This window comes from Agelaius phoeniceus, chromosome 3, assembly GCF_051311805.1.
Source record: "Agelaius phoeniceus isolate bAgePho1 chromosome 3, bAgePho1.hap1, whole genome shotgun sequence".
Lineage (NCBI taxonomy): Eukaryota > Metazoa > Chordata > Aves > Passeriformes > Icteridae > Agelaius > Agelaius phoeniceus.
Genome location: NC_135267.1, coordinates 2,062,555 through 2,090,439, shown reverse-complemented (window position 1 = coordinate 2,090,439; position 27,885 = coordinate 2,062,555). Strand labels below are relative to the sequence as shown.

Below are 27,885 nucleotides of genomic sequence, written 5' to 3'. Positions count from 1 at the left end.
TGATCATGGATGATATTTTGTCCTGGGATATCTGATAATGGGTGATATTTTATCCCAGGATTTCTGATCATGGGTGATATTTTATCCCGGGATAACCCCTCATGGGTGATATTTTATCCTGGGATAACCCATCCCAGGACAGGATTTATCCCGGGCCAAGCCCTCATGGGTGCCATTCTGTCCCAGGATATCTGATCATGGGTGATATTTTGTCCTGGGATATCTGATCATGGGTGATATTTTATCCCAGGATTTCTGATCATGGGTGATATTTTATCCCGGGACAAGCCCTCACGGGTGATATTTTATCCCAGGATAACCCATCCCAGGACAGGATTTATCCTGGGATATCTGATCATGGGTGATATTTTATCCCGGGATACCTGATCATGGGTGATATTTTATCCCAGGATATCTGATCATGGGTGATATTTTATCCCAGGCTATCTGATCATGGGTGATATTTTATCCCAGGCTATCTGATCATGGGTGATATTTTATCCCGGGATATCTGAAAATGGATGATATTTTATCCCGGGCCAAGGCCTCACCTGAGGGCTGCCGTTGTGTGCCAGGTCGGTGCGGGTGGCCATGGAGGCGCTGGACCAGCTGCTGCTGGCGTGCCACTGCCAGAGCATCAACCTGTTCGTGGAGAGCTTCCTCACCATGGTGGCCAAGCTGCTCGAGGCCGACAAGCCCGACCTGCAGATCCTGGGAACAAACTCTGTGAGGAGAAAACGGGGCAAAAACGGGGGAAAAAATGGGCAAAAACGGGCAAATTCCTGCTCTGGAGTCTGACAGGCCCGACCTGCAGATCCTGGGAACAAACTCTGTGAGGAGAAAATGGGGGGAAAATGGGGAAAAACGGGGAAAAATGGGGAATTGCTGCTCTGGAGTCTGACAGGCCCGACCTGCAGATCCTGGGAACAAACTCTGTGAGGAGAAAATGGGGGAAAAATGGGGAAAAAATGGGCAAAAATGGGGAATTGCTGCTCTGGAGTCTGACAGGCCTGACCTGCAGATCCTGGGAACCAACTCTGTGAGGAGAAAATGGGGGAAAAACGGGGAAGAAGGGGCAAAAATGGGCAAAAATGGGGAATTGCTGCTTTGGAGTCTGACAGGCCTGACCTGCAGATCCTGGGAACCAACTCTGTGAGGAGAAAATGGGGGAAAAAACGGGGAAGAAGGGGCAAAAATGGGGAAAAATGGGGAATTGCTGCTTTGGAGTCTGACAGGCCCGACCTGCAGATCCTGGGAACCAACTCCGTGAGGAGAAAATGGGGGAAAAACGGGCAAAAATGGGCAAAAATGGGCAAAAATGGGAGAATTGCTGCTCTGGAGTCTGACAGGCCCGACCTGCAGATCCTGGGAATAAACTCTGTGAGGAGAAAATGGGGCAAAAATGGGGAAAAATGGGCAAAAATGGGGAATTGCTGCTCTGGAGTCTGACAGGCCTGACCTGCAGATCCTGGGCACAAACACTGTGAGGAAATGGAGGAAAAAAAATGGGGAAAAACAGGGAAAAACGGGGAAAAATAGGAAATGGCTGCTCTGGAGTCTGACAGGCCCGACCTGCAGATCCTGGGCACCAACTCCGTGAGGAGAAAATGGGGGAAAACCAGGAAAAAACGGGCAAAAATGGGGAATTGCTGCTGTGGAGTCTGACAGGCTCAACCTGCAGATCTTGGGAATAAACTCTGTGAGGAGAAAATGGGGCAAAAACGGGCAAAAATGGGGAATTGCTGCTGTGGAGTCTGACAGGCCTGACCTGCAGATCCTGGGCACCAACTCAGTGAAAATGGGGGAAAAATGGGGAAAAAACGGGGAAAAATTGGCAAAAATGGGGAATTGCTGCTCTGTAGTCTGACAGGCCCAACCTGCAGATCCTGGGAACAAACTCCATGAGGAGAAAATGGGGAAAAATGGGGAAAACAGGGAAAAATGGGAGATTGCTGCTCTGGAGTCTGACAGGCCCGACCTGCAGATCCTGGGAACAAACTCTGTGAGGAGAAAATGGGGGAAAAACGGGCAAAAATGGGGAATTGCTGCTTTGGAGTCTGACAGGCCCGACCTGCAGATCCTGGGAACAAACTCCGTCAGAAAATAGCAGGGAATTGGGGAAAAATGGGGAAAACAGGCAGAAAACTATGGAAAAATGGGGAAAGAACAGGGAAAAAATGGGTAAAAAATGGGGGGGAAAATAGGGAAGAAATGGGGGAAAATTGGGGAATTTCTGCTCTCGAGGCCGACAGGCCCGACCTGCAGATCCTGGGAACCAACTCCCTGAGGAGAGAGCAGGGAAAAAATGGGGGAATTTCTGGGAAAAAATGGGGGAATTTCTGGGAAAAAACAGGGGGCAATTTTCAGGGTGATTTTTTGGGGAAAATTTTTCCTTGGAAAATCCTGAAAATTCCCAATTTAGGGCGGAATTCCGAGCGATTTTTGGGGGGATTTTCCCAGGGATTTTTCCGGCTGTTCCCCTGGTGATTCCCAGCTTTGGATCCCTTTTTTCCCAGTTTGTGAAGTTTGCCAACATCGAGGAGGACACGCCCTCGTACCACCGCAGCTACGACTTCTTCGTGTCGCGCTTCAGCGAGATGTGCCACTCGGACCACGGCGACCCCGACGTCAGGGACCGGTCAGCGAGCACGGGAACTACGACTGGGAAACAACGGGGGGAAAATTACCAGGAAAAATGGGGGAAACAATGGGGAAACAATGGGGGAAATTACCAGGAAAAATGGGGGAAACAATGGGGAAACAATGGGGGAAATTACCAGGAAAAATGGGGGAAACAATGGGGAAACAATGGGGGAAAATTACCAGGAGAAATGGGGGAAACAGTGGGAAAACAACGGGAAAATTACCAGGAAAGATGGGGGAAACAATGGGGAAAATTACCAGGAAAAATGGGGAAAACACATGGGGAAATGACTGGGAAAATGGGGGAAAATTACCAGGAAAAATGGGGGATACACGTGGGAAAACAATGGGAAAACAACAGGAAAATGGGGGAAAATGGGGGAAAATTAGCAGGAATAATGGGGGAAACAACTGGGAAACAACGGGAAAAGGGGGGGAAATTACCAGGAAAAATGGGGGAAACACGTGGGGAAACAACTGGGAAAACAACAGAAAAATTGAAAAAAATTACCAAGAAAAATGGGGGAAAATTGAAAAAATTTACCAGGAAAAATGGGGGAAAACAATGGGGAAACAACGGGAAAATGGGGGAAAATTACCAGGAGAAATGGGGGAAAATTGAAAAAAATATACCAGGAAAAATGGGGGAAACAACTGGGAAAACAACAGGAAAAAAATGGGAAAATGGGGGAAAATTACCAGGAAAAATGGGGGAAACAACTGGGGAAACAATGGGAAAATTGAAAAAAATTACCAGGAAAAATAGGGGAAACAACTGGGAAAAAATGGGAAAAATGGGGGAAATTTGAAAAAAAATACCAGGAAAAATGGGGGAAACTTGAAAAAAAATACCAGGAAAAATGGGGGAAACAATGGGGAAAATTACAGGAAAAATGGGGGAAAATTGAAAAATTGACCAAGAAAACTGGGGGAAATAATGGGGAATCAACAGGAAAATGGGGGAAAATTGGAAATAATTGCCAGGAAAAATGGGGGAAACAAGTGGGAAAACAAATGGAAAATGGGGGAAACAACAGCAAAAAAGGGGAAAAACATGCAGAAAAACAATGGGAAAATGGGGGAAACAACAGGGAAAACAATGGGAACAATGATGGGAAAAATGATGGGAAAAAACAAAAAAATGACTGGGAAAAGTGGGGGGAACACATGGGGGAGCAATGGGAGAAATGCCAGGGAAAACAATGGGAGAAATGGGAAAAACGACCGAGAAAACAACAGGGAAAAATGGGGAAAATGTCTGGGAAAAAGAATGGGAAAAGTACCAGGAAAAATGGGGGAAACACGTGGGGAAACAATGGGAAAATGGGGGAAAATTGAAAAAAATTACTGGGGAAACAGGGGGAAACATATGGGGAAAAACTACCAGGAAAAATAGGGGGAAATATGGGAAAAACTACCAGGAAAAATGGGGGAAACAATAGGGAAAACAATGGGAAAAATGGGGGGAAAATGGGCAAAATGGTAAAACCGATTGGGAAATATGAGGGAAACAATGGGGAAAATGGGAAAAATGACCAGGAAAAATGGGGGCAAGCACATGGGAAAACAATGGGAACAGTGGGAAAAATGACTGGAAGAACAATGGGAAAAATGGGAAAAACACACAGGAAAATTAGCAGGAGAACAATGGGAAAAATGTGAAAAAAAAGGGAAAAATGACAGGGAAAAGAATGGAAAAAATGGGAAAAGCACATGGGAAAACACATGGGGAAACAATGGGAGAAATGGGAAGAAAACACAGGGAAAACAATGGGGAAAACGACCAGGAAAAGAACAGGAAAATTGGGAAAAATGATGGGGAAAACAATGGGAAAAATTGGAAAAGCATATGGGAAAACACACGGGGAAAACAATGGGAAAATTGGGAAAAACACATGGGAAAACAATGGGGAAAACAAGGGGAAAAATGGGAAACAACTGGGAAAACTATGGGAAAAAATGCAGGAAAATAAATGGGAGAAATGGGGACAACAACTGGGGAACAATGGGAAAAAAATGCCAGGGAAAAATAACAGGAAAAACACAAAAAAGGACAGGGAAAACAATGGGAAAAGAATTTGGGATTTTGGGATCGGGAAGGGATTTGGGATTGGGAAAATAATTTGGGATTGGGAGAAGGTTTGGGAATCAAGAAGGGATTTGGGATTGGAAGAAGATTTTGGGATCATGAAGGAATTTGGGATTGGGAGAAGGATTTGGGAGCAGGAAAAGGATTTGGGATCAGGAATGGATTTGGGACTGGGAGAGGATTTTGGGATCAGGAAGGGATTTGAAAGCAGAAAAAGGATTTGGGATGACAAAGGGATTTGGGATCGGGAGGATCCCCATCATTCCCATGTTTTCCCATCCATTCAGGATCCGGATGTCGGGGATCCGGGGCCTGCAGGACGTGGTGCGGGATCAGGGATCAGGGATTTGGGATCAGGGATTTCGGATCTCCATTCCCATATTTTCCCATCCCATTCAGGATCCGGATGTCGGGGATCTGGGACCTGCAGGGCGTGGTGCGGGATCAGGGATCAGGGATTCGGGATCCCCACCATTCATTCCCATGTTTTCCCATCAGGATCCGGATGTCAGGGATCCAGGGCCTGCAGGGCGTGGTGCAGGATTTGGGATTTGGGATCAGAAGGGGATTTGGGATCCCCATCATTCATTCCCGTGTTTTCCCATCAGGATCTGGATGTCAGGGATCCGCGGCCTGCAGGGCGTGGTGCAGGAACAGGGATCAGGGATCAGGGATCAGGGATCCCCATCATTCATTCCCGTATTTTCCCATTCAGGATCCGGATGTCGGGGATCCGCGGCCTGCAGGGCGTGGTGCGGGATCAGGGATTCGGGATCCCCACCATTCCCATATTTTCCCTCCATTCAGGATCCGGATGTCGGGGATCCGCGGCCTGCAGGGCGTGGTGCGGGATCAGGGATTTGGGATCAGGGATCAGGGATCCCCACCATTCCCATATTTTCCCTCCATTCAGGATCCGGATGTCGGGGATCCGCGGCCTGCAGGGCGTGGTGCAGGATCAGGGATTTGGGATCAGAAGGGGATTTGGGATCCCCACCATTCCCGTATTTTCCCTCTCCCATTCAGGATCCGGATGTCGGGGATCTGCGGCCTGCAGGGCGTGGTGCAGGATCAGGGATTTGGGATCAGAAGGGGATTTGGGATCCCCACCATTCCCGTATTTTCCCTCTCCCATTCAGGATCCGGATGTCGGGGATCTGCGGCCTGCAGGGCGTGGTGCAGGATCAGGGATTTGGGATCAGAAGGGGATTTGGGATCCCCACCATTCCCGTATTTTCCCTCTCCCATTCAGGATCCGGATGTCGGGGATCCGCGGCCTGCAGGGCGTGGTGCGGGATCAGGGATTTGGGATCCCATCATTCCCATATTTTCCCATTCAGGATCCGGATGTCGGGGATCCGCGGCCTGCAGGGCGTGGTGCAGGATCAGGGATCTGGGATCAGGGATCCCCACCATTCATTCCCATATTTCCCATCCCATCAGGATCCGGATGTCGGGGATCCGCGGCCTGCAGGGCGTGGTGCAGGATCAGGGATCCCCACCATTCATTCCCATATTTTCCCATCAGGATCCGGATGTCGGGGATCCGCGGCCTGCAGGGCGTGGTGCAGGATTTGGGATCAGAAGGGGATTTGGGATCCCCATCATTCATTCCCATATTTTCCCATCAGGATCCGGATGTCGGGGATCCGCGGCCTGCAGGGCGTGGTGCAGGATTTGGGATCAGGGATCAGGGATTTGGGATCCCCACCATTCCCATGTTTTCCCATATTTTCCCATCAGGATCCGGATGTCGGGGATCCGCGGCCTGCAGGGCGTGGTGCGGGATCAGGGATCCCCACCATTCATTCCCGTATTTTCCCGTCAGGATCCGGATGTCGGGGATCCGCGGCCTGCAGGGCGTGGTGCGTAAGACGGTGAACGACGAGCTGCAGGCCAACATCTGGGAGCCGCAGCACATGGACAAGATCGTGCCCTCGCTGCTCTTCAACCTGCAGCACGCACACAGGTGGGCACCGCTGCCCTGGGCATTGCCAGGGGATTCTGGGAATTTCATGGGAATTCTGGGAGCGCAGGAAGGGCTGGCAAAGGGAATGGACAAGGAGGGTGGAGGTTCGGGCTGGGAAAAGTGGGAACGGGGTGGGAAATCGTACCCATCATTCCCATTCCCGTTATTCCCATTCCTTTTCCCATTCCTGTTATTCCCTTTCCCATTCCTGTTCTGATTCCTGTTTTTCCTGCCGTTCCCACAATCATTCCCATTTTTCCCATTATCATTCCTGTTACCATTCCCATTTTTCCACGATTTCCATTATCATTTCCTTTTTCCCATTCCTGTTTTTCCTGCTATTCCCATTCCTGTTTTTCCTGCCATTCCCATTACCATTCTTATCATTACCATTCCTGCTCTTCCCATTCCCATTCTCGTTTTTCCTGCCCTTCCCATTCCCATTCCCGTTCCAATTCTCATTCCCATCCCACTCCTATCCCCATCCCCGTTTTTCCACCATTCCCATTCTTATTCCCGTTACAATTCCCATTCCCGTTATCATTCCTGTTACTGTTGCCGTTATCATTCCCATTTTTCCTGCCTTTCCTGTTCCCATTCCCATTCCCGCTATTCCCATTATTCCTGTTCCCATTCCCATTATTCTTGTTCCCATTCCCATTGTGATTATCATTCCCATTACCATTCCCGTTCTCACTCCCATTCCTGTTCCCATTCCCATTATTCCCATTCTGACTCCCAATCCCAATCCCATTCCCATTCCTGTTCCCCTTTTCCCTGTTGCAATTCCCATTCCTGTTCCCATTCTGGTTCCCATTCCCGTTATTCCCATTCCCATTCCTGTTGTTCTCCTCCCTGGGTTCCCATTATTCCCCTTATCATTCTCATTCTCATCATTATCATTCTCATTATCCCGTTATTCCCGTTCTCATGGTGCTCCCGTTATTCCCATTATTCCCTCTATTCCCGTTCTCACTCCTGTTCCCCTTATTCCCATTATTCCCCTCCTCACTGATTTCCCGTTCTCATTCCCATTCTCATTCCCCTTCTTCTCCTCACTTGGTTTCCATTATTCCCATTGTTCCCGTTGTTCCCATTATCATTCCCGTTGTTCCTGTTATCATTCCCATTATCATTCCTGTTATCATTCCTGTTATCATTCCTGTTATCATTCCCGTTATCATTCCCGTTATCGTTCTTGTTATCATTCCCATTGTTCCCGATATCATTCCCATTGTTCCCGTTATCATTCCCATTATCATTGCCGTTGTTCCCATTATCATTCCCCTTACCATTCCCGTTGTTCCCTTGGTTCTCACTGTGTTCTCATCCCGGGTGCAGCCGCTCCCCGTCCCCCCTGCAGGGCGCGGAGGCGGCGGCCGAGGCGCAGGAGAGCCCCTGGGAGCTGGCGGAGCGCTGCCTGCGGGAGCTGCTGGGGAGAGCCCAGTTCGGAAACATCAAAAACGCCCTCAGGCCCGTCCTCGTGTCAGTGAAACAGCCGGGAATGCATGGGAAACACAGGGGAAATGTGGGAAAAAATATGGGGATTTGTGGGGGAAAAATATGGGGATAATTGGGGAAAAATATGGGGATTATTGGGGAGCCCCTGGGAGCTGGGGGAGAGCGGCCTGAGGGAGCTGCTGGGGGGAGCCCAGTTCGGGAACAGCACAAACGCCCTCAGGTCTGTCCTCGTGTCAGTGAAACAGCCGGGAATGCATGGGAAACACAGGGGAAATGGGGGAAAAATTATGGGGATTTATGGGGGAAAAATTATGGGGATTTATGGGGAAAAATATGGGGATTATTGGGGAGCCCCTGGGAGCTGGGGGAGAGTGGCCTGCGGGAGCTGCTGGGGAGAGCCCAGTTCGGCAACATCAAAAACGCCCTCAGGCCCGTCCTCGTGTCAGTGAAACAGCCGGGAATGCACGGGAAACACAGGGGAAATGGGGGAAAAATTATGGGGATTTATGGGGAAAAATTATGGGGATTTATGGGGAAAAAGATGGGGATTTATGGGGAAAAAGATGGGGATTATTGGGGAGCCCCTGGGAGCTGGGGGAGCACGGCCTGAGGGAGCTGCTGGGACGGGCCCAGTTCGGAAACATCAAAAACGCCCTCAGGGCCGAACTCGGGGCAGTGAAACAGCTGGGAATGCATAAGAAACACAGGAGAAAATATGGGAATTTATGGGGAAAAAATATGGGAGAAAAATGGTGATTTATGGGGGAAAAATTATGGGGATTTATTGAGGAAAAATGGGAATAAAGGGGATTATTGGGGAGGGCAGTGGGAGCTGGCAGAGCTCGGCCTGAGGGAGCTGCCGGGCAGGGCCCAGTTCGGGAACATCAAAAACGCCCTCAGGGCCAAACTTGGGGCAGTGAGGAGTCCAAAATTTATGGGAAATACAGGGGAAATGTGGGGAAAATATGGGGATTTATGGGGGAAAAATATGGGGATTTATGGGAGAACATATGGGGATTATTGGGGAGCCCCTGGGAGCTGGGGGAGCGCGGCCTGAGGGAGCTGCTGGGACAGGCCCAGTTCGGGAACAGCACAAACGCCCTCAGGGCCGAACTCGGGGCAGTTAGAAGTCCAAAATTCGTGGGAAAAAATATGGGGATTTATGGGAAAAAATATGGAGATTTATGGGAAAAATATGGGGATTTACGGGGAAAAATATGGGGATTATTGGGGAGCCCCTGGGAGCTCGTGGAGCACAGCCTGAGGGAGCTGATGGGGAGGGCCCAGTTCGGGAACAGCACAAACGCCCTCAGGGCCGAACTCGGGGCAGTGAAACAGCCGGGAATGCATGGGAAACACAGGGGAAATGGGGGAAAAATTATGGGGATTTATGGGGGAAAAATTATGGGGATTTATTGAGGAAAAATGGGAATAAAGGGGATTATTGGGGAGGGTAGTGGGAGATGGCAGAGCTCGGCCTGAGGGAGCTGCCGGGCAGGGCCCAGTTCGGGAACATCAAAAACGCCCTCAGGGCCGAACTGGGGGCAGTGAGGAGTCCAAAAGTCATGGGAAACACAGGGAAAATATGGGACTTTATGGGGAAAAAATATGGGAGAAAATGGGGATATATGGGGGAAAAATTCTGGGGATTTATTGGGGAGAAATGGGAATAAAGGGGATTATTGGGGCTGCTGGGACGGGCCCAGTTTGTGAACAGCACAAACGCCCTCAGGGCCGAACTGGGGGCAGTGAGGAGTCCAAAATTCGTGGGAAACACAGGGGAAATGTGGGAATTTATGGGGAAAAAATATGGGAGAAAAATGGGGATTTATTGGGGAAAAATGGGAATAAAGGGAATTATTGGGGAGCCCCTGGGAGCTGGCAGAGCGCGGCCTGAGGGAGCTGCTGGGCAGGGCCCAGTTCGGGAACAGCACAAACGCCCTCAGGGCCGAACTGGGGGCAGTGAGGAGTCCAAAATTCATGGGAAACACAGGGGAAATGTGGGAATTTATGGGGAAAAAATTTTGGGAGAAAAATGGGGATTTATGGGGGAAAAATTCTGGGGATTTATTGGGGAAAAATGGGAATAAAGGGGGTTATTGGGGAGCCCCTGGGAGCTGGCAGAGCGCGGCCTGAGGGAGCTGCTGGGACGGGCCCAGTTTGGGAACATCAAAAACGCCCTCAGGGCCGAACTGGGGGCAGTGAGGAGTCCAAAATTCATGGGAAACACAGGGGAAATGTGGGAATTTATGGGGAAAAAATTTTGGGAGAAAAATGGGGATTTATTGGGGAAAAATGATGGGGATTTATGGGGAAAAATATGGGGATTATTGGGGAAAAATGATGGGGATTTATGGGGAAAAATATGGGGATTATTGGGGAGCCCCTGGGAGCTGGCAGAGCTCGGCCTGAGGGAGCTGCTGGGACGGGCCCAGTTCGGGAACAGCACAAACGCCCTCAGGGCTGAACTGGGGGCAGTGATGGAGCTGGAATTTATTGGGATTTTGGGGGGGAAATATGGGAAAAAATATGGGGATTTATGGGGAAAAATTATGGGGATTTTTAGGGGAAAAAAAGGGATTTTTTTGTGTAAAATATGGGGATTTCGGGGGTAAAAATGGGATTTTTATGGGGGGAAAAATGGGGATTTACAGAGAGGAAAATGGGTAGTTATGGGAAAAAAGTGGTAATTTATGGGGGAAAATGTGGGGATTTCTAGGGAAAAACGGGGATTTTATTCAGAAAAATGGGGATTTGTTGGGCGAAAATTGGGGGATTTATGGGAGAAGAATGGGGATTTTAGTGGAGAAAAAAGAGAAATTTTTGGGGGGAGAAATGGGGATTTTTGGGAGGAAAAATGGAGATTTATGGGGGGGAAAATATGGGAATTTATGGGGGATAATATTGCGGATTTTGGGGTGAAAAATGGGGATTTTGGGGGGAAAATATTGGGGATTTTGAGGGATAAAGATGGGAATTATTGGGGGGAAAATATGGCAATTATTGGGGAAAGAATGGGGATTTTTGGGAGAAAAAATGGAGATTTATGAGGGGAAAAATATGGGAATTTGTGGGCCATGATATTGGGGATTTTTGGGGAAAAATATGGGAATTATCGGGGGAAAAAGATGGGAATTATTGGGGGAAAGAATGGGGATTTATGGAGAAAAAAATGGGGATTTTTGGGAGAAAAAAGGAGATTTATGAGGGAAAAATATGGGAATTTTGGGGGGAAAAATAGAGGAATTTATGGGGGATGATATTGGGGATTTTGGGGGAAAAATATGGGAATGATCGGGGGAAAAAGATGGGAATTATTGGGGAAAGAATGGGGATTTTTGGGAGAAAAAAAGGAGATTTAGGGGGAAAAATATGGGAATTTATGGGTGATGATATTGGGGATTTTGGGGGGAGAAAGGGGGATTTTGGGGGGAAAGAATGAGGATTTTGGGGAGAAAAAATGGAGATTTATGAGGGAAAAAATATGGGAATTTTGGGGGGAAAATATGGGAATTTCTGGGGGATGATATTGGGGATTTTGGGGGGAAAATCTTGGGGATATTGGGGGAAAAAAGGGGGATTTTGTGGGAAAAAGATGGGAATTATTGGAGAAAAAATGGGGATTTTTGGGAGAAAAAAAGGAGATTTAGGGGGAAAAATATGGGAATTTGGGGGGAAAATATGGGAATTTATGGGGGATGATATTGGGGATTTTGGGGGGAAAAAAAGATGGGAATTATTGGGGAAAGAATGGGGACTTATGGAGAAAAAAATGGGAATTTTTGAAGAAATAAAGGAGATTTATGAGGGAAAAATATGGGAATTTATGGGTGATGATATTGGGGATTTTGGGGGGAAAAGATGGGAATTATTGGGGGGAAAAGATGGGAATTATTGGGGAAAATATTGGGGATTTTGGGGGAAGAAGATGGGAATTATTGGGGGAAAAAAGATGGGAATTATTGGGGAAAGAATGGGGATTTATGGAGAAAAAAATGGAGATTTTTGGGCGAAAAAAAGGCGATTCATGAGGGAAAAATATGAGAATTTTTGGGGGGAAAATATTGGAATTTTTGGGGGATGATATTGGGGATTTTGGGGGGAAAATCTTGGTGATTTTGGGGGGAAAATCTTGAGGATTTTGGGGGAAAAAGATGGGAATTATTGGGGAAAGAATGGGGATATTTGGGAGAAAAAAAGGAGATTTATGAGGGAAAAATATGGGAATTTATGGGGGATGATACTGGGGATTTTGGGGGTAAAAAGGGGGGTTTTGGGGAAAAGAATGGGGATTTTTGGGAGAAAAAATGGAGATTTATGAGGGGAAAATATGGGAATTTGGGGGGAAAATATGGGAATTATTGGGGAAAGAATGGGGATCTTTTGGGAGAAAAAAGGAGATTTATGGGGGGAAATATGGGAATTTGTGGGGGATGATATTGGGGATTTTGGGGGAAAAATATGGGAATTATTGGGGGAAAAAGATGGGGATTTTTGGGAGAAAAAAGGAAATTTTTGAGGGAAAAATATAGGAATTTTGGGGGGGAAAATATGGGAAATATTGGGGAAAGAATGGGGATTTATGGAGGAAAAAATGGGGATTTTTGGAGAAATAAAGGAGATTTATGAGGGAAAACATATGGGAATTTTGGGGGGAAAAATATAGGAATTTATGGGTGATGATATTGGGGATTTTGGGGGAAAAATATGGGAATTATCGGGGGAAAAAGATGGGAATTATTGGGGAAAGAATGGGGATTTTTGGGAGAAAAAAAGGCGATTTATGAGGGAAAAATATGGGAATTTTTGGGGGAAAAATATGGGAATTTATGGGGGATGATATTGGGGGTTTTGGGGGGAAAAAAAGATGGGAATTATTGGGGAAAGAATGGGGATTTATGGAGAAAAAAATGGGAATTTTTGAAGAAATAAAGGAGATTTATGAGGGAAAAATATGGGAATTTATGGCTGATGATATTGGGGATTTTGGGGGAAAAAGATGGGAATTATTGCAGGAAAAATATGGTAATTTCTGGGGGAAAATATTGGGGATTTTGGGGGAAGAAGATGGGAATTAATGGGGGAAAAAAGATGGGAATTATTGGGGAAAGAATGGGGATTTATGGAGAAAAAAATGGGGATTTTTGGGAGAAAAAAAGGAGATTTATGAGGGAAAAATATGGGAATTTATGGGTGATGATATTGGGATTTTGGGGAAAAAAAAGGGGATTTTGGGGAGAAAAAAACGCGATTTATGAGGGAAAAATATGGGAATTGTGGGGGGAAAATATGGGAATTATTGGGGGATGATATTGGGGATTTTTTGGGGGAAAAAAGGGGGGTTTTGGGGAGAAAATCTTGTGGGTTTTGGGTGCAAAAAGGGCATTTTTGGGTGTTGTTTGCAGGCACCTGGACAGCCACGCCCTGTGGGAGCCGCAGGTGTTCGCCCGCGGCTGCTTCCGCATCATCATGTTCTCCATCCAGGTGGGGAAAATGGGAATTTTGGGGAAAAATGAGGGAATTTGGGGAAAATGAGGGAATTTTGGGAAAAAAGGAGGGAATTTGGGGGAAAATGAGGGAATTTGGGGAAAAAATGAGGGAATTTGGGGGGAAAAATGCAGGAATTTAAAAAAAATTCCACAGGAATTCTGAGGGAAAATGCGGGAATTCGACTGGGAATTCTGGAAAAAATGCAGGAATTTGGGAAAATTGAGGGAATTTGGGTAAAAAAAAGAGGGAATTTGGGGAAAAAATGAGGGAATTTTGGGGGGGAAAATGAGAGAATTTGGGGAAAAATGAGGGAATTTGGGGAAAATGAGGGAATTTGGGGGGAAAAAAAGAGGGAATTTGGGGGAAATGAGGGAATTTGGGGGAAAATGAGGGAATTTGGGGGAAAAATGAGGGAATTAGGGGGAAAATGAGGGAATTTTGGGAAAAAATGAGGGAATTCGAGGTAAAAATGAGGGAATTTGGGGAAAAAAATGAGGGAATTTGGGAAAAAATGAGGGAATTTTGGGGAAAATGAGGGAATTTTGGGAAAAAATGAGGGAATTTTGGGGGGAAAATGAGGGAAATTGGGGGAAAAAATGAGGGAATTTGGGAAAAATGAGGGAATTTTGGGAAAAAAATGAGGGAATTTGGGGAAAAAATGAGGGGAATTTTGGAAAAAATGCAAGAATTTAATAAAAAAATCGACAGGAATTCTGAGGGAAAATGTGGGAATTGGACTGGGAAAATGTGGGAATTCTGGAAAAAAATCCAGGAATTTTGGGCAAAATGAGGGAATTTGGGAAAAAAATGAGGGAATTTGGGAAAAAATGAGGGAATTTGGGGGAAAAAATGAGGGAATTTGGGGGAAAATGAGGGAATTTTGGGGGAAAAATGAGGGAAATAGGGGAAAAATGAGGGAATTAAAAAAAAAAAATCCACAGGAATTCTGAGGGAAAATGTGGGAATTCTGGAAAAAATGCAGGAATTTTGGGGGAAAAAAGGAGGGAATTTGGGGAAAAAAAAGAGGGAATTTTGGGGGAAAAATGAGGGAATTTGGGGGGAAAATGAGGGAATTTTGGGGGAAAAATGAGGGAATTTTGGGGGAAAATGAGGGAATTTTGGGAAAAAATGAGGGAATTTGGGGGAAAAATGAGGGAAATGAGGGAATTTGGGGGGAAAATGAGGGAATTTGGGGGGAAAATGAGGGAATTTGGGGGAAAATGAGGGAATTTGGGGAAAAAATGAGGGGAATTTTGGGAAAAATGCAAGAATTTAATAAAAAAATCCACAGGAATTCTGAGGGAAAATGTGGGAATTGGACTGGGAAAATGTGGGAATTCTGGAAAAAAAATGTGGGAATTCTGGAAATAAATGCAGGAATTTTGGGAAAAATGAGGGAATTTGGGGGAAAAAATGAGGGAATTTTGGGAAAAAATGAGGGAATTTGGGGGAAAAAGGAGGGAATTTTGGGGAAAATGAGGGAATTTTGGAAAAAAAGAGGGAATTTGAGGAAATAATGAGGGAATTTGGGGGAAAAAATGAGGGAATTTGGGGGAAAAATGAGGGAATTTGGGAAAAAATGAGGGAATTTTGGGGAAAATGAGAGAATTTGGGGAAAATGAGGGAATTTGGGGGAAAATGAGGGAATTTGGGGGGGAAAATGAGGGAATTTTGTGAAAAAAAGAGGGAATTTGGGGGAAAAATGAGGGAATTCTGGGAAAAAATGAGGGAATTTGGGGAAAAATGAGGGAATTTGGGGAAAAATGAGGGAATTTGGGGAAAAATGAGGGAATTTGGGGGAAAAATGAGGGGGGAAATTTTGAGGGGAAAATGAGGGAATTTGGGGGAAAAATGAGGGAATTTGGGGAAAAAATGAGGGGATTTGGCGAAAAAATGAGGGAATTTTGGGGGAAAATGTGGAAATTCTGGGAAAAAATGAGGGAATTTGGGGGAAAAATGAGGGAATTTGGGGAAAAATGCAAGAATTTAAAAAAAAAATTCCACAGGAATTCTGAGGGAAAATGCGGGAATTCGACGGGGAATTCTGGAAAAAATGCAGGAATTTGGGAAAAAAAAGAGGGAATTCGAGGAAAAAATGAGGGAATTTGGGTGAAAAAAGAGGGAATTTGGGGAAAAAATGAGGGAATTTGGGGAAAAATGAGGGAATTTGGGGGAAAAATGAGGGAATTTTGGGAAAAAAAATCAGGGAATTTTGGGGAAAAATGAGGGAATTTTGGGAAAAATGAGGAATTTTGGGGAAAATGAGGGAAAATATTGGGAAAAAAATGAGGGAATTTGGGGGAAAAATGAGGGAATTTTGGGAAAAAATGAGGGAATTTGGGGAAAAAATGAGGAAATTTGGGGGGAAAAATGAGGGAATTTGGGGAAAAATGAGGGAATTTGGGGGAAAAATGAGGGAAATGAGGGAATTTTGGGGAAAAATGAGGGAATTTTGGGGAAAAATGAGGGAATTTTGGGGGAAAATGAGGGAATTTGGGGAAAAAATGAGGGAATTTGGGGGAAAAATGGAGGAATTTGGGGGAAGAATGAGGGAATTTGAGGAAAAAATGAGGGAATTTGGGGAAAAAATGAGGGAAATGAGGGAATTTTGGGGAAAAAAAGAGGGAATTTGGGGAAAAAAAGAGGGAATTTGGGGAAAATGAGGGAATTTTGGGAAAAAAATGAGGAAATTTTGGGAAAAAATGAGGGAATTTGGGGGGAAAATGAGGAAATTTTGGGAAAAATGAGGGAATTTGGGGAAAAAATGAGGGAATTTTGGGAAAAATGCAAGAATTTAATAAAAAAATCCACAGGAATTCTGAGGGAAAATGTGGGAATTGGACTGGGAAAATGTGGGAATTCTGGAAAAAATGCAGGAATTTGGGGAAAAATGAGGGAATTTGGGGAAAAAAGCAAGAATTAAAAAAAATTCCACAGGAATTCTGAGGGAAAATGTGGGAATTCGACTGGGAATTCTGGAAAAAATGAGGGAATTTGGGGGAAAAATGAGGGAATTTGGTGAAAAATGAGGGAAATCGGGGGGAAAATGAGGGAATTTTGGGAAATAATGAGGGAATTTTGGGAAAAAATGAGGGAATTTGGGGGAAAATGAGGGAATTTGGGTGAAAAATGAGGGAATTTGGGGAAAAATGAGGAAATTTGGGGGAAAATGAGGGGAATTTTGGGGAAAAATGAGGGAATTTGGGGGGAAAATGAGGGAATTTAATAAAAAAATCGACAGGAATTCTGAGGGAAAATGTGGGAATTGGACTGGGAATTCTGGAAAAAATGATGGAATTTGGGTGAAAAATGAGGGAATTTGGGAAAAATGAGGGAATTTGGATGAAAAATTAGGGATTTTGGGGGAAAAATGAGGGAATTTGGGGAAAAATGAGGGAATTTTGGGGGAAAAATGCAAGAATTTAAAAAATCCACAGAAATTCTGAGGAAAAACGCAGGAATTCTGGAAGAAATTCAGGAATTTTGGGCAAAGCTGTGGGAATTTTGGGAAAGCATTGAGAAAAAACCTTGGGAATTCTTGGTAAAAATCGAGGAGTTTTGGGAAAAGCTTGGAAATTCTGGGAAAAGTGAAAAATGTAGGAATTACAGGAGAAAATGGGGGAAAATGCAGGAATTTGGAGGAAAAATGAGGGAATTCCAGTGGGAAATCTTGGGAATAAAAGGGGGAATTCCAGGAAAAAATCAGGAGTTCGGGGAAAACATCAGGAATTTTGGGAAAATGCAGAAATTCTGGGAAAAAAGGTGGAAATTCAGGGAAGAAATGAGGGAATTTTGGGGAAAAAAATGTGGGAATTCTGGGAGAGACCTCGGGAATTTTGGGGGAAAATGCAGGAATTCCAGTGGCAAAAACCCGGGAATTCTGGGGAAAAAGTGGGAATGGCAGGAAAAAAAGTGGGAATTCCATGAAAAGCCTGGGAATTTTGGGGAAAAAGGGAGAATTCTGGGGTAAAATGTGGGAATTCTTGGAAAATCTTGGGAGTTTTATGAAAAAATGCTGGAATTTGGGGAAAAACAACCCATGGAAATTCCAGGAATAAAAAGCAGGAATTATGGGAGAAATTGCTGGAATTCTGGGAATAAAAAAGATCAGGAATTCCACAGAAAAAAACCCTGGGAATTCTGAGGAGGAATGTAGGAATTCCAGGAAAAAAACAGTGGGAAGAATGTGGGAATTTCAGGAAAAACTTTGGGAATTCTGGGAAATTCTGGAATTTTGGGAAATTTCCTGGAAATTCCTGGAATTCTGAGCTGACATTCCTGGAATTTTCCTGAGATTTTTCCTGGATTTTCCGGGATTTTTGTGAGATTTTCCCAGATTTTATTGGATTTTCTCCAGGATTTTCCTGAAATTTCTCCAGGATTTTCTCCAGGATTTTCCTGGGTTTTGTGGGATTTCTGCAGGATTCTCCAGGATTTCTCCAACATTTCCCTGACTTTTTCCTGGATTTTCTGGGAATTTTCTGTGATTTTCCCAGAAATTCCTGGGAACATCCTGGAAATTCCTCCCATTTTCTTGGGATTATCCTGGGATTATCCTGGAAATTCCCAGAATTCCGAGCTGACATCCATGGAATTTTCCTGAGATTTTTTCTGGGATTTTCTGGGATTTTTCTGGGAATTTTCTGTCATTTTTCCCAAAAATTCCTGGGATCATCCTGGAAATTCCTGCCATTTTCCTGGGATTATTCTGGGATTTTCCATGATTTTTCTCCAGGATTTTCAGGGCTTTTCTCCAGGATTTCCAGGGTTTTTTTTCCCAGGATTTTCAGGGCGTTTTTCTCCAGGATATTCAGGGCTTTTTCCCAGGATTTTCAGGTTTTTTCACCAGGATGTTCAGGGTTTTTCTCCAGGATTTTCAGGGGTTTTCTGCAGGATTTTCAGGATTTCTCCAAGATTTCTCTGACTTTTTACTGGATTTTCTAGGAATTTTCTTTGATTTTCCCAGAACTTCCTGGGATCATCCCGGAAATTCCTCGGATTATTCTGGGATTTTCAGGGGTTTTTCTCCAGGATTTTCAGGGGTTTTATTTTCCAGGATTTTCAGGGCTTTTCTCCAGGATTTTCAGGGGTTTTCTCCAAGATTTCTCCAGGATTTTCAGGGTTTCTCTCCAGGATTTTCAGGGTTTTTCTCCAGGATTTCTCCAGGGTTTTTCTCCAGGATTTCTCCAGGATTTTCAGGGTTTCTCTCCAGGATTTTCAGGGGTTTTTCTCCAGGTTTTTCAGGGTTTTTTTTCCCCAGGATGTTCAGGGTTTTCCTCCAGGATTTTCAGGGGTTTCTCTCCAGGATGTTCAGGGCTTTTCTCCAGGATTTCTCCAGGATTTTCAGGGCGTTTTTCTCCAGGATTTTCAGGGTTTTCCTCCAGGATGTTCAGGGTTTTCCTCCAGGATTTTCAGGGGTTTTTCTCCAGGATGTTCAGGGTTTCTCTCCAGGATGTTCAGGGCTTTTCTCCAGGATTTCTCCCGGATTTTCAGGGTTTTTCTCCAGGATGTTCAGGGCATTTTCTCCAGCATTTCCAGGGCATTTTCTCCAGGATTTCTCCAGGATTTCCAGGGTTTTTTCTCCAGGATTTCTCCAGGATTTTCAGGGTTTTTCTCCAGGATTTCCAGGGCATTTTCTCCAGGATTTCTCCAGCATTTCCAGGGCATTTCCTCCAGGATGTTCAGGGCATTTTCTCCAGGATTTCCAGGGCATTTTCTCCAGGATTTCTCCAGGATTTCCAGGGCATTTTCTCCAGGATTTCTCCCGGATTTCCCTGGAACTCTCTGGAACTCCCTCTCCCATTCCCCCGGCAGCCCCAGCACTCGCACCTGGTGATCCAGCAGCTCCTCAGCCACCTGGACGCCAACAGCCGCAGCGCCGCCCCCGTGCGCGCCGGCATCGTGGCCGTGCTCTCCGAGGCCGCCGCCATCGCCGCCACCGGAGCCGTCGGTAACGAAATTCTGAGGGAATTTGGAGGGTTTTTTGGGGTTTCTGGGGGTTTTCTGGGGATTTCTGGGTTTTCTGGGGTTTTTCTGGGGTTTCCGTTCCGGCACCGTGGCCGCGCTCTCTGAGGCCGCCGCCTCCGGAGCCGTCGGTACGGAAATTCTGAGGGAATTCGGGTTTTTTTGGGGGGATTTCTGGGGGTTTTCTGGGATTTTTCGGGGATTTCTGGGGTTTTTCTGGGATTTTGTGGGGTTTTCCTGGGATTTTTTGGGGGTTTCTGGGGTTTTTATGGGAGTTTTTTGGGATTTCTGGGATTTTTCTGGGGTTTTTTTGGGGTTTCTGGGGTTTCCCTTCTGCCATCGTGGCCGAGCTCTCCGAGGCCGCCGCCATCGCCGCCACCGGAGCCGTCGGTAACGAAATTCTCCGGGAATTCGGGGGGTTTTTGGGGATTTCGGGGGTTTTTCTGGGATTTTTCTGGGGTTTTTGGGGGTTTTTCTGGGGTTTCCGTTCCGGCACCGTGGCCGCGCTCTCTGAGGCCGCCGCCATTGCCGCCTCCGGAGCCGTCGGAACGGAAATTCTGAGGGAATTCGGGTTTTTTTGGGGGGATTTCTGGGATTTTTCGGGGATTTCTGGGGTTTTTCTGGGATTTTGTGCGGTTTTTCTGGGATTTCTCTGGGGTTTCTGGGGTTTTGATGGGAGTTTTTTGGGATTTCTGGGGTTTTTCTGGGGTTTTCTGGGGTTTTTCTGGGGTTTCCGTTCTGCCATCGTGGCCGTGCTTTCCGAGGCCGCCGCCACCCGCCGCCCCCGGAGCCGTCGGTACGGAAATTCTGAGGGAATTCGGGTTTTTTTGGGGGGATTTCTGGGGGTTTTCTGGGATTTTTCGGGGATTTCTGGGGTTTTCCTGGGATTTTTTTGGGGTTTCTGGGGTTTTTATGGGAGTTTTTTGGGATTTCTGGGATTTTTCTGGGGTTTTTTTGGGGTTTCTGGGGTTTCCATTCCGGCATCGTGGCCGCGCTCTCCGAGGCCGCCGCCATCGCCGCCACCGGAGCCGTCGGTAACGAGATTCTGAGGGAATTTGGAGGGGTTTTGGGGATTTTTCGGGGATTTCTGGGGTGTTTTTGGGGTTTTCTGGGATTTTCTGGGGTTTCTGGGGTTTCCATTCCGGCACCGTGGCCGCGCTCTCCGAGACCGCCGCCACCGGAGCCGTCGGTACCGGAACGAGCCCGAAATTCTGTGGGAATTGTGGGATTTTTTGGGGGATTTCTGGGGTTTTTCTGGGATTTTGTTGGGGTTTCTGGGCTTTTTCTGGGATTTTTTTCTAATTACTGGGGTTGTTCTGGGATTTTTCTGGGATTTCTGGGGTTTCCCTTCTGCCATCGTGGCCGCGCTTTCCGAGGCCGCCGCCATCGCCGCCACCGGAGCCGTCGGTAACGAAATTCTGAGGGAATTCAGGGTTTTTCTGGGGTTTTTTGGGGATTTCTGGGGTTTTCTAGGATTTTTTTGGGGTTTCTGGGGTTTCCCTTCTGCCATCGTGGCCGCGCTCTCTGAGGCCGCCGCCATCGCCGCCTCCGGAGCCGTCGGTACCGGAACGAGCCCGAAATTCTGTGGGAATTGTGGGATTTTTTTGGGATTTCTGGGATTTTTGGGGGGTTTCTGGGGTTTTTCTGGGATTTTTTGGGGGTTTCTGGGATTTTTCTGGGATTTTTTAGGGTTTTTTCTGGGATTTTTTGGGGTTTCTGGGGTTTCCGTTCTGCCATCGTGGCCGCGCTCTCCGAGGCCGCCGCCATCGCCGCCACCGGAGCCATCGGTACCGGAACGAGCTCAAAATTCTGTGGGAATTCTGGGATTTTTTTTGGGATTTCTGGGGGGTTTTCTGGGATTTTGTTCAGGTTTCTGGGGTTTTTTTGGGATTTTTTTGCGATTTCTGGGGTTTTTCCGGGATTTTTTGGGGATTTCTGGGGTTTTTCTGGGATTGTTTTTGGTATTTCTCGGATTTTTTTGGGATTTCTGAGGTTTCCATTCCGGCATCGTGGCCGTGCTCTCTGAGGCCGCTGCCACCGGAGCCGTCGGTACCGGAACGAGCCCGAAATTCTGTGGGAATTGTGGGATTTTTTTTGGGATTTCTGGGGTTTTTCTGGGATTTTTTTGGGGATTTCGGGGGTTTTCTGGGGTTTTTCTGGGGTTTCCGTTCTGCCATTCGTGCCGTGCTCTCCGAGGCCGCCGCCACCGGAGCCGTCAGTACCGGAATGAGCCCGAAATTCTGTGGGGATTCTGGGATTTTTTGGGGGTTTGGGGGTTTTTCTGAGATTTTTTTTGGGATTTTTCTGTGATTTTTCTGTGATTTTTTGTGGTTTTAATGTGATTTTTTTCTGTGATTTTTCTGTGATTTTTGGAGATTTTTTTTCTGTGATTTTTCTGCGATTTTTCTGTGATTTTTTCCTGTGATTTTTTTCCGTGATTTTTCTCTGATTTTTCTGCAATTTTTCTGTGATTTTTTTTTCTGTGATTTTTTTCCCGTGATTTTTCTGTGATTTTTCTGCAATTTTTCTGTGATTTTCCTGGGATTTTGCTGAGATTTTCCAGGATTTTTTTAAGATTTTCCAACACCTTTCAGGATTTTGCTGGGATTTTTCTGTGATTCTCCTGTGAATTTTTCTCTGATTTTTCTGTGATTTTCCTGTGATTTTTTTGGAGATTTTTTCTCTGATTTTTTTTATGATTTCTTACGATTTTCCCAAGATTTCTGGCGGTTTTCCGGGACTTTTTTTTTCATTTCCAGGATGTTTTTAAGATTTTCCAGACATTTCTAGAATTCCAAAATTCCCAAAATCCCCCCAAATTCCCCTGCAATTCCCATTTGTCCGCAGGTCCCACGGTGCTGGAGGTGTTCAACACCCTCCTGCGGCAGCTGCGCCTCAGCATCGACCTCGCCCTGGCCGGGAGTTCCCAGAATTCCCAGAATTCCCAAAATTCCCCGAATTCCCCAAATTCCGGAGGCGCCGCCGACTCCCAGAACTCGCGGCAGCTGCAGGAGAGCAAATTCCAGGAGGCCGTCATCAAAACCATCGGTGAGAATTCCTGGGATTTCGGGGATTTTCCGGGATTTCCGGGGGTTTTTCTGGGATTTTCCAGGATTTTTTCAGGATTTATAGGATTTTAAATGGGATTTTTACGGGAGTTTCTGGGCTTTTTTCAGGATTTATGGGATTTTAATGGGAGTGTATGGGATTTTAAAGGGATTTTCTGAGATTTTAATGGGATTTTTCATGGATTTTTCATGGATTTATCCAGGATTTTATGGAATTTTCTGGGATTTTAATGGCATTTTCTGGGCCTTTTTCAGGATTTATGGGATTTTTAATGGGACTGTATGGAATTTTAAAGGGATTTTTCTGGGGTTTTTCTGGGATTTCCCAGCATTTTCTGGGTTTTTTTCAGGATTTATGGGATTTTAATGGGAGTGTATGGAATTTTATAAGGGATTTTCTGGGATTTTTCATGGATTTTTCTAGGATTTTATGAAATTTTCCAGGATTTTAATGGAATTTTCATGAGATTTTCTGGGATTTTCCTGGGATTTTCCAGGATTTTCCCAGCATTTTCTGGGATTTATAATGGGAGTGTATGGAATTTTAAAGGGATTTTCTGGGGTTTTTCATGGATTTTTCTAGGATTTTATGGAATTTTCCAGGATTTTAATGGGATTTTCATGAGATTTTCTGGGATTTTCCTGGGATTTTCCAGGATTTTCCCAGCATTTTCTGGGATTTGAATGAGGATTTATGGGATTTTTAATGGGACTGTATGCAATTTTAAAGGGACTTTTTGAGATTTTTCTGGGATTTTCCAGGATTTTTATGGGAGTTTCTGGGATTTTTCCAGGATTTTTCTAGGATTTTATGGAATTTTCCAGGATTTTAATGGGATTTTCTGGGATTTGAATGAGGATTCATGGGATTTTATGGGATTTTTCCAGGATTTTTAATGTTTTCCTGGGATTTTTCTGGGGTTCTTATGGGCTTTTCTGGGATTTTATTGGGATTTTTCCAGGATTTTTCTGGGATTTTCTGGGATTTTCTGAGATTTTTCCAGGATTTTTTTATGGTTTTATGGGATTTTCCCAGATATTTTCATGGCTTTATGGGATTTTCTGGGACTTTTCTGGGATTTTTTCTGGGATTTTCCAGGATTTTTACTGGATTTTTCCTGGATTTTTCCAGGATTTTATGGAATTTGCCAGGATTTTAATGGGATTTTCCAGGATTTTTACTGGATTTTTTCTAGGATTTTAATGGGATTTTCTGGAATTTTTTTCCCAGGATTTATGGGATTTTTAATGGGACTGTATGGAATTTTAAAGGGATTTTCTGGGATTTTTCTGGGGTTTTTCTGGGATTTTCCAGCATTTTCTGCGGTTTTTTTCAGGATTTATGGGATTTTAATGGGAGTGTATGGAATTTTATAAGGGATTTTCTGGGATTTTTCATGGATTTTTCTAGGATTTTATGAAATTTTCCAGGATTTTAATGGGATTTTCATGAGATTTTCTGGGATTTTCCTGGGATTTTCCAGGATTTTCCCAGCATTTTCTGGGATTTATAATGGGAGTGTATGGAATTTTAAAGGGATTTTTTTGGGGTTTTTCATGGATTTTTCTAGGATTTTATGGAATTTGCCAGGATTTTAATGGGATTTTCATGAGATTTTCTGGGATTTTCCTGGGATTTCCCAGCATTTTCCAGCATTTTCTGGGATTTGAATGAGGATTTATGGGATTTTCAATGGGACTGTATGGAATTTTAAAGGGATTTTCTGAGATTTTAATGGGATTTTCCAGGATTTTTTTTCAGGATTTTTCATGGATTTCTCCAGGATTTTATGGAATTTTCCGGGATTTTAATGGGATTTTCTGTGGTTTGAGTGAGGATTTATGGGATTTTAATGGGACTGTGTGGGATTTTAAAGGGATTTTCTGGGATTTTTTGGGGTTTTAATGGGATTTTCCAGGATTTTCCCAGCATTTTCTGGGATTTGAATGAGGATTTATGGGATTTTAATGGGACTGTATGGGATTTTACAGGGATTTTTCTGAAATTTTTCTGGGATTTTTCAGCACTTTTATGGGATTTTTCATGGATTTTTCCAGGATTTTAATGGGATTTGAATGGGATTTGAATGAGGATTTATGGGATTTTAATGGGAGTGTGTGGAAATTTAAAGGGATTTTTTGGGGTTTTTCCAGGATTTTCCAGCATTTTCTGGGATTTTTCCAGGATTTATGGGATTTTTAATGGGACTGTATGGAATTTTAAAGGGACTTTCTGGGGTTTTACAGGGATTTTCCAGGATTTTTATGGGAGTTTCTGGGATTTTTCCAGGATTATTCTAGGATTTTATGGAATTTTCCAGGATTTTAATGGGATTTTCTGGGATTTGAATGAGGATTTATGCGATTTTTATGGGATTTTTCCAGGATTTTTAATGTTTTCCTGGGATTTTTGGGTGTTCTTATGGCTTTTCTGGGATTTTATTGCGATTTTTCCAATATTTTTCTGAGATTTTTCCAGAATTTTTCATGGCTTGATGGGATTTTCTGGGACTTTTCTGGGATTTTTTCTGGGATTTTCCAGGATTTTTACTGGATTTTTCCTGGATTTTTCTAGGATTTTATGGAATTTGCCAGGATTTTAATGGGATTTTCCAGGATTTTTACTGGATTTTTCTAGGATTTTAATGGGATTTTCTTGGATTTTTTTTCCCAGGGTTTATGGGATTTTTAATGGGAGTGTATGGAATTTTTCTGGGGTTTTTCTGGGATTTTCCAGCATTTTCTGGGTTTTTTTTTCAGGATTTATGGGATTTATAATGGGAGTGTATGGAATTTTATAAGGGATTTTCTGGGATTTTTCTGGGGTTTTTCTGGGATTTTCCAGCATTTTCTGCAGTTTTTTTCAGGATTTATGGGATTTTAATGGGAGTGTATGGAATTTTATAAGGGATTTTCTGGGATTTTTCATGGATTTTTCTAGGATTTTATGAAATTTTCCAGGATTTTAATGGGATTTTCATGAGATTTTCTGGGATTTTCCTGGGATTTTCCAGGATTTTCCCAGCATTTTCTGGGATTTATAATGGGAGTGTATGGAATTTTAAAGGGATTTTCTGGGGTTTTTCATGGATTTTTCTAGGATTTTATGGAATTTTCCAGGATTTTAATGGAATTTTCATGAGATTTTCTGGGATTTTCCTGGGATTTTCCAGCATTTTCCAGCATTTTCTGGGATTTGAATGAGGATTTATGGGATTTTCAATGGGACTGTATGGAATTTTAAAGGGATTTTCTGAGATTTTAATGGGATTTTCCAGGATTTTTATGGGATTTTCTGGGATTTTTCATGGATTTCTCCAGGATTTTATGGAATTTTCCGGGATTTTAATGGGATTTTCTGGGATTTGAATGAGGATTTATGGGATTTTCCCAGGATTTTTAATGTTTTCCTGGGATTTTTCTGGGCTTCTTATGGGTTTTCTGGGATTTTATTGGGATTTTTCCAATATTTTTCTGAGATTTTTCCAGGATTTTTCATGGCTTTATGGGATTTTCTGGGACTTTTCTGGGATTTTTTCTGGGATTTTCCAGGATTTTTACTGGATTTTTCCTGGATTTTTCTAGGATTTTATGGAATTTGCCAGGATTTTAATGGGATTTTCCAGGATTTTTACTGGATTTTTCTAGGATTTTAATGGCATTTTCTGGGATTTATAATGGGAGTGTGTGGAATTTTAAAGGGATTTTCTGGGGTTTTTCATGGATTTTTCTAGGATTTTATGGAATTTGCCAGGATTTTAATGGGATTTTCATGAGATTTTCTGGGATTTTCCTGGGATTTTCCAGCATTTTCCCAGCATTTTCTGGGATTTGAATGAGATTTATGGGATTTGAATGGGAGTCTATGGAATTTTAAAGGGATTTGCTGGGATTTGTTCTGGGATTTGTTCTGGGATTTTTAATTGGATTTTCTGGGATTTTTCATGGAATTTTCCAGGATTTTAATGGGACTTTCTGGAATTTTAATGGCAGTATGGAATTTTAAAGGGATTTTATGGGATTTTCCAGGATTTTCCCAGCTTTTTCTGGGATTTTAATGGGACTGTATGGAATTTTAAAAATATTTTTTGGGATTTTTCTGAGATTTTTCTGGGATTTTCCAGCATTTTCTGGGATTTGAAGGAGGATTTGTGGGATTTTTATGGGATCTTCCCAGGATTTTTAACGTTTTTCTGGGATTTTTCTGGGGTTCTTGTGGGCTTTTCTGGGATTTTATTGGGATTTTTCAGGATTTTCTGGGATTTTTCTGGGATTTTTTCAGGATTTATGGGATTTTCCCGGAATTTTTCATGGCTTTATGGGATTTTCCAGGATTTTCCCGGATTTTTCTGGGATTTTTTCAGGATTTATGGGATTTTAAATGGGACTGTATGGAATTTTAAAGGGATTTTGCCGGGATTTTCCCAGCATTTTCTGGGGTTTGAATGAGGATTTATGGGATTTTAATGGGAGTGTGTGGGATTTTAAAGGGATTTGCTGGGATTTTCTGAGATTTTAATGGGATTTTCCAGGATTTTCTGGGATTTTTCATGGATTTATCCAGGATTTTATGGAATTTTCCAGGATTTTCCCAGCATTTTCTGGGACTTTTTCAGAGTTTATGGGATTTTAAATGGGACTCTAGGGAATTTTAAAGGGATTTTCTGGGATTTGAATGAGGATTTATGGGATTTTTATGGGATTTTTATGGGAATTTTAATGTTTTCCTGGGATTTTTCTGGGGCTCTTATGGGCTTTTCTGGGATTTTATTGGGATTTTTCCAGGATTTTTTTGGTTTTCTGGGATTTTCCCAGAATTGTTCATGGTTTTATGGGATTTTCTGGGACTTCCATGAGATTTTCTGGGATTTTCCTGGGATTTTCTGGGATCTTGCCAGGACTTTTCAGGGTTTATGGGATTTTCTGGGATTTTCATGGGACTTTATGGAATTTTACGGGGATTTAACAGAATTTTTAATGGAATTTAATGGGATTTTATGGGGTTTTCAGGGGATTTTTCATTATTTTATGGGATTTTCCAGGATTTTCCCAGGATTTCCCATGGTTTAGAGGGACCTCTGTGGGTTTTTGGGGATTTTTCACCACTTTCCGGGACTTTACTTGGATTTTCCAGGATTTTCTGGGATTTTTCCTGGATTTTCTGAGATTTTTCCTGGTTTTCCAGCATTTTTCTGGCATTT

At 44.0% G+C, this 27,885-nt stretch overlaps 1 protein-coding gene across 1 annotated transcript in view; it reads left to right on the top strand.

The window, feature by feature from the left end:
- The window catches only part of EFR3B (EFR3 homolog B), a 113,991-nt gene that overhangs the window by 17,848 nt on the left and 68,258 nt on the right, over window positions 1-27,885 (top strand). The window contains exons 4-10 of the mRNA XM_077176372.1: window positions 576-726; window positions 2,517-2,638; window positions 6,561-6,701; window positions 8,043-8,186; window positions 13,568-13,646; window positions 19,467-19,602; window positions 22,464-22,664. Coding sequence (XP_077032487.1) covers window positions 576-726; window positions 2,517-2,638; window positions 6,561-6,701; window positions 8,043-8,186; window positions 13,568-13,646; window positions 19,467-19,602; window positions 22,464-22,664 — 974 coding nt within the window. The remainder of the gene's footprint in view (window positions 1-575; window positions 727-2,516; window positions 2,639-6,560; window positions 6,702-8,042; window positions 8,187-13,567; window positions 13,647-19,466; window positions 19,603-22,463; window positions 22,665-27,885) is intronic.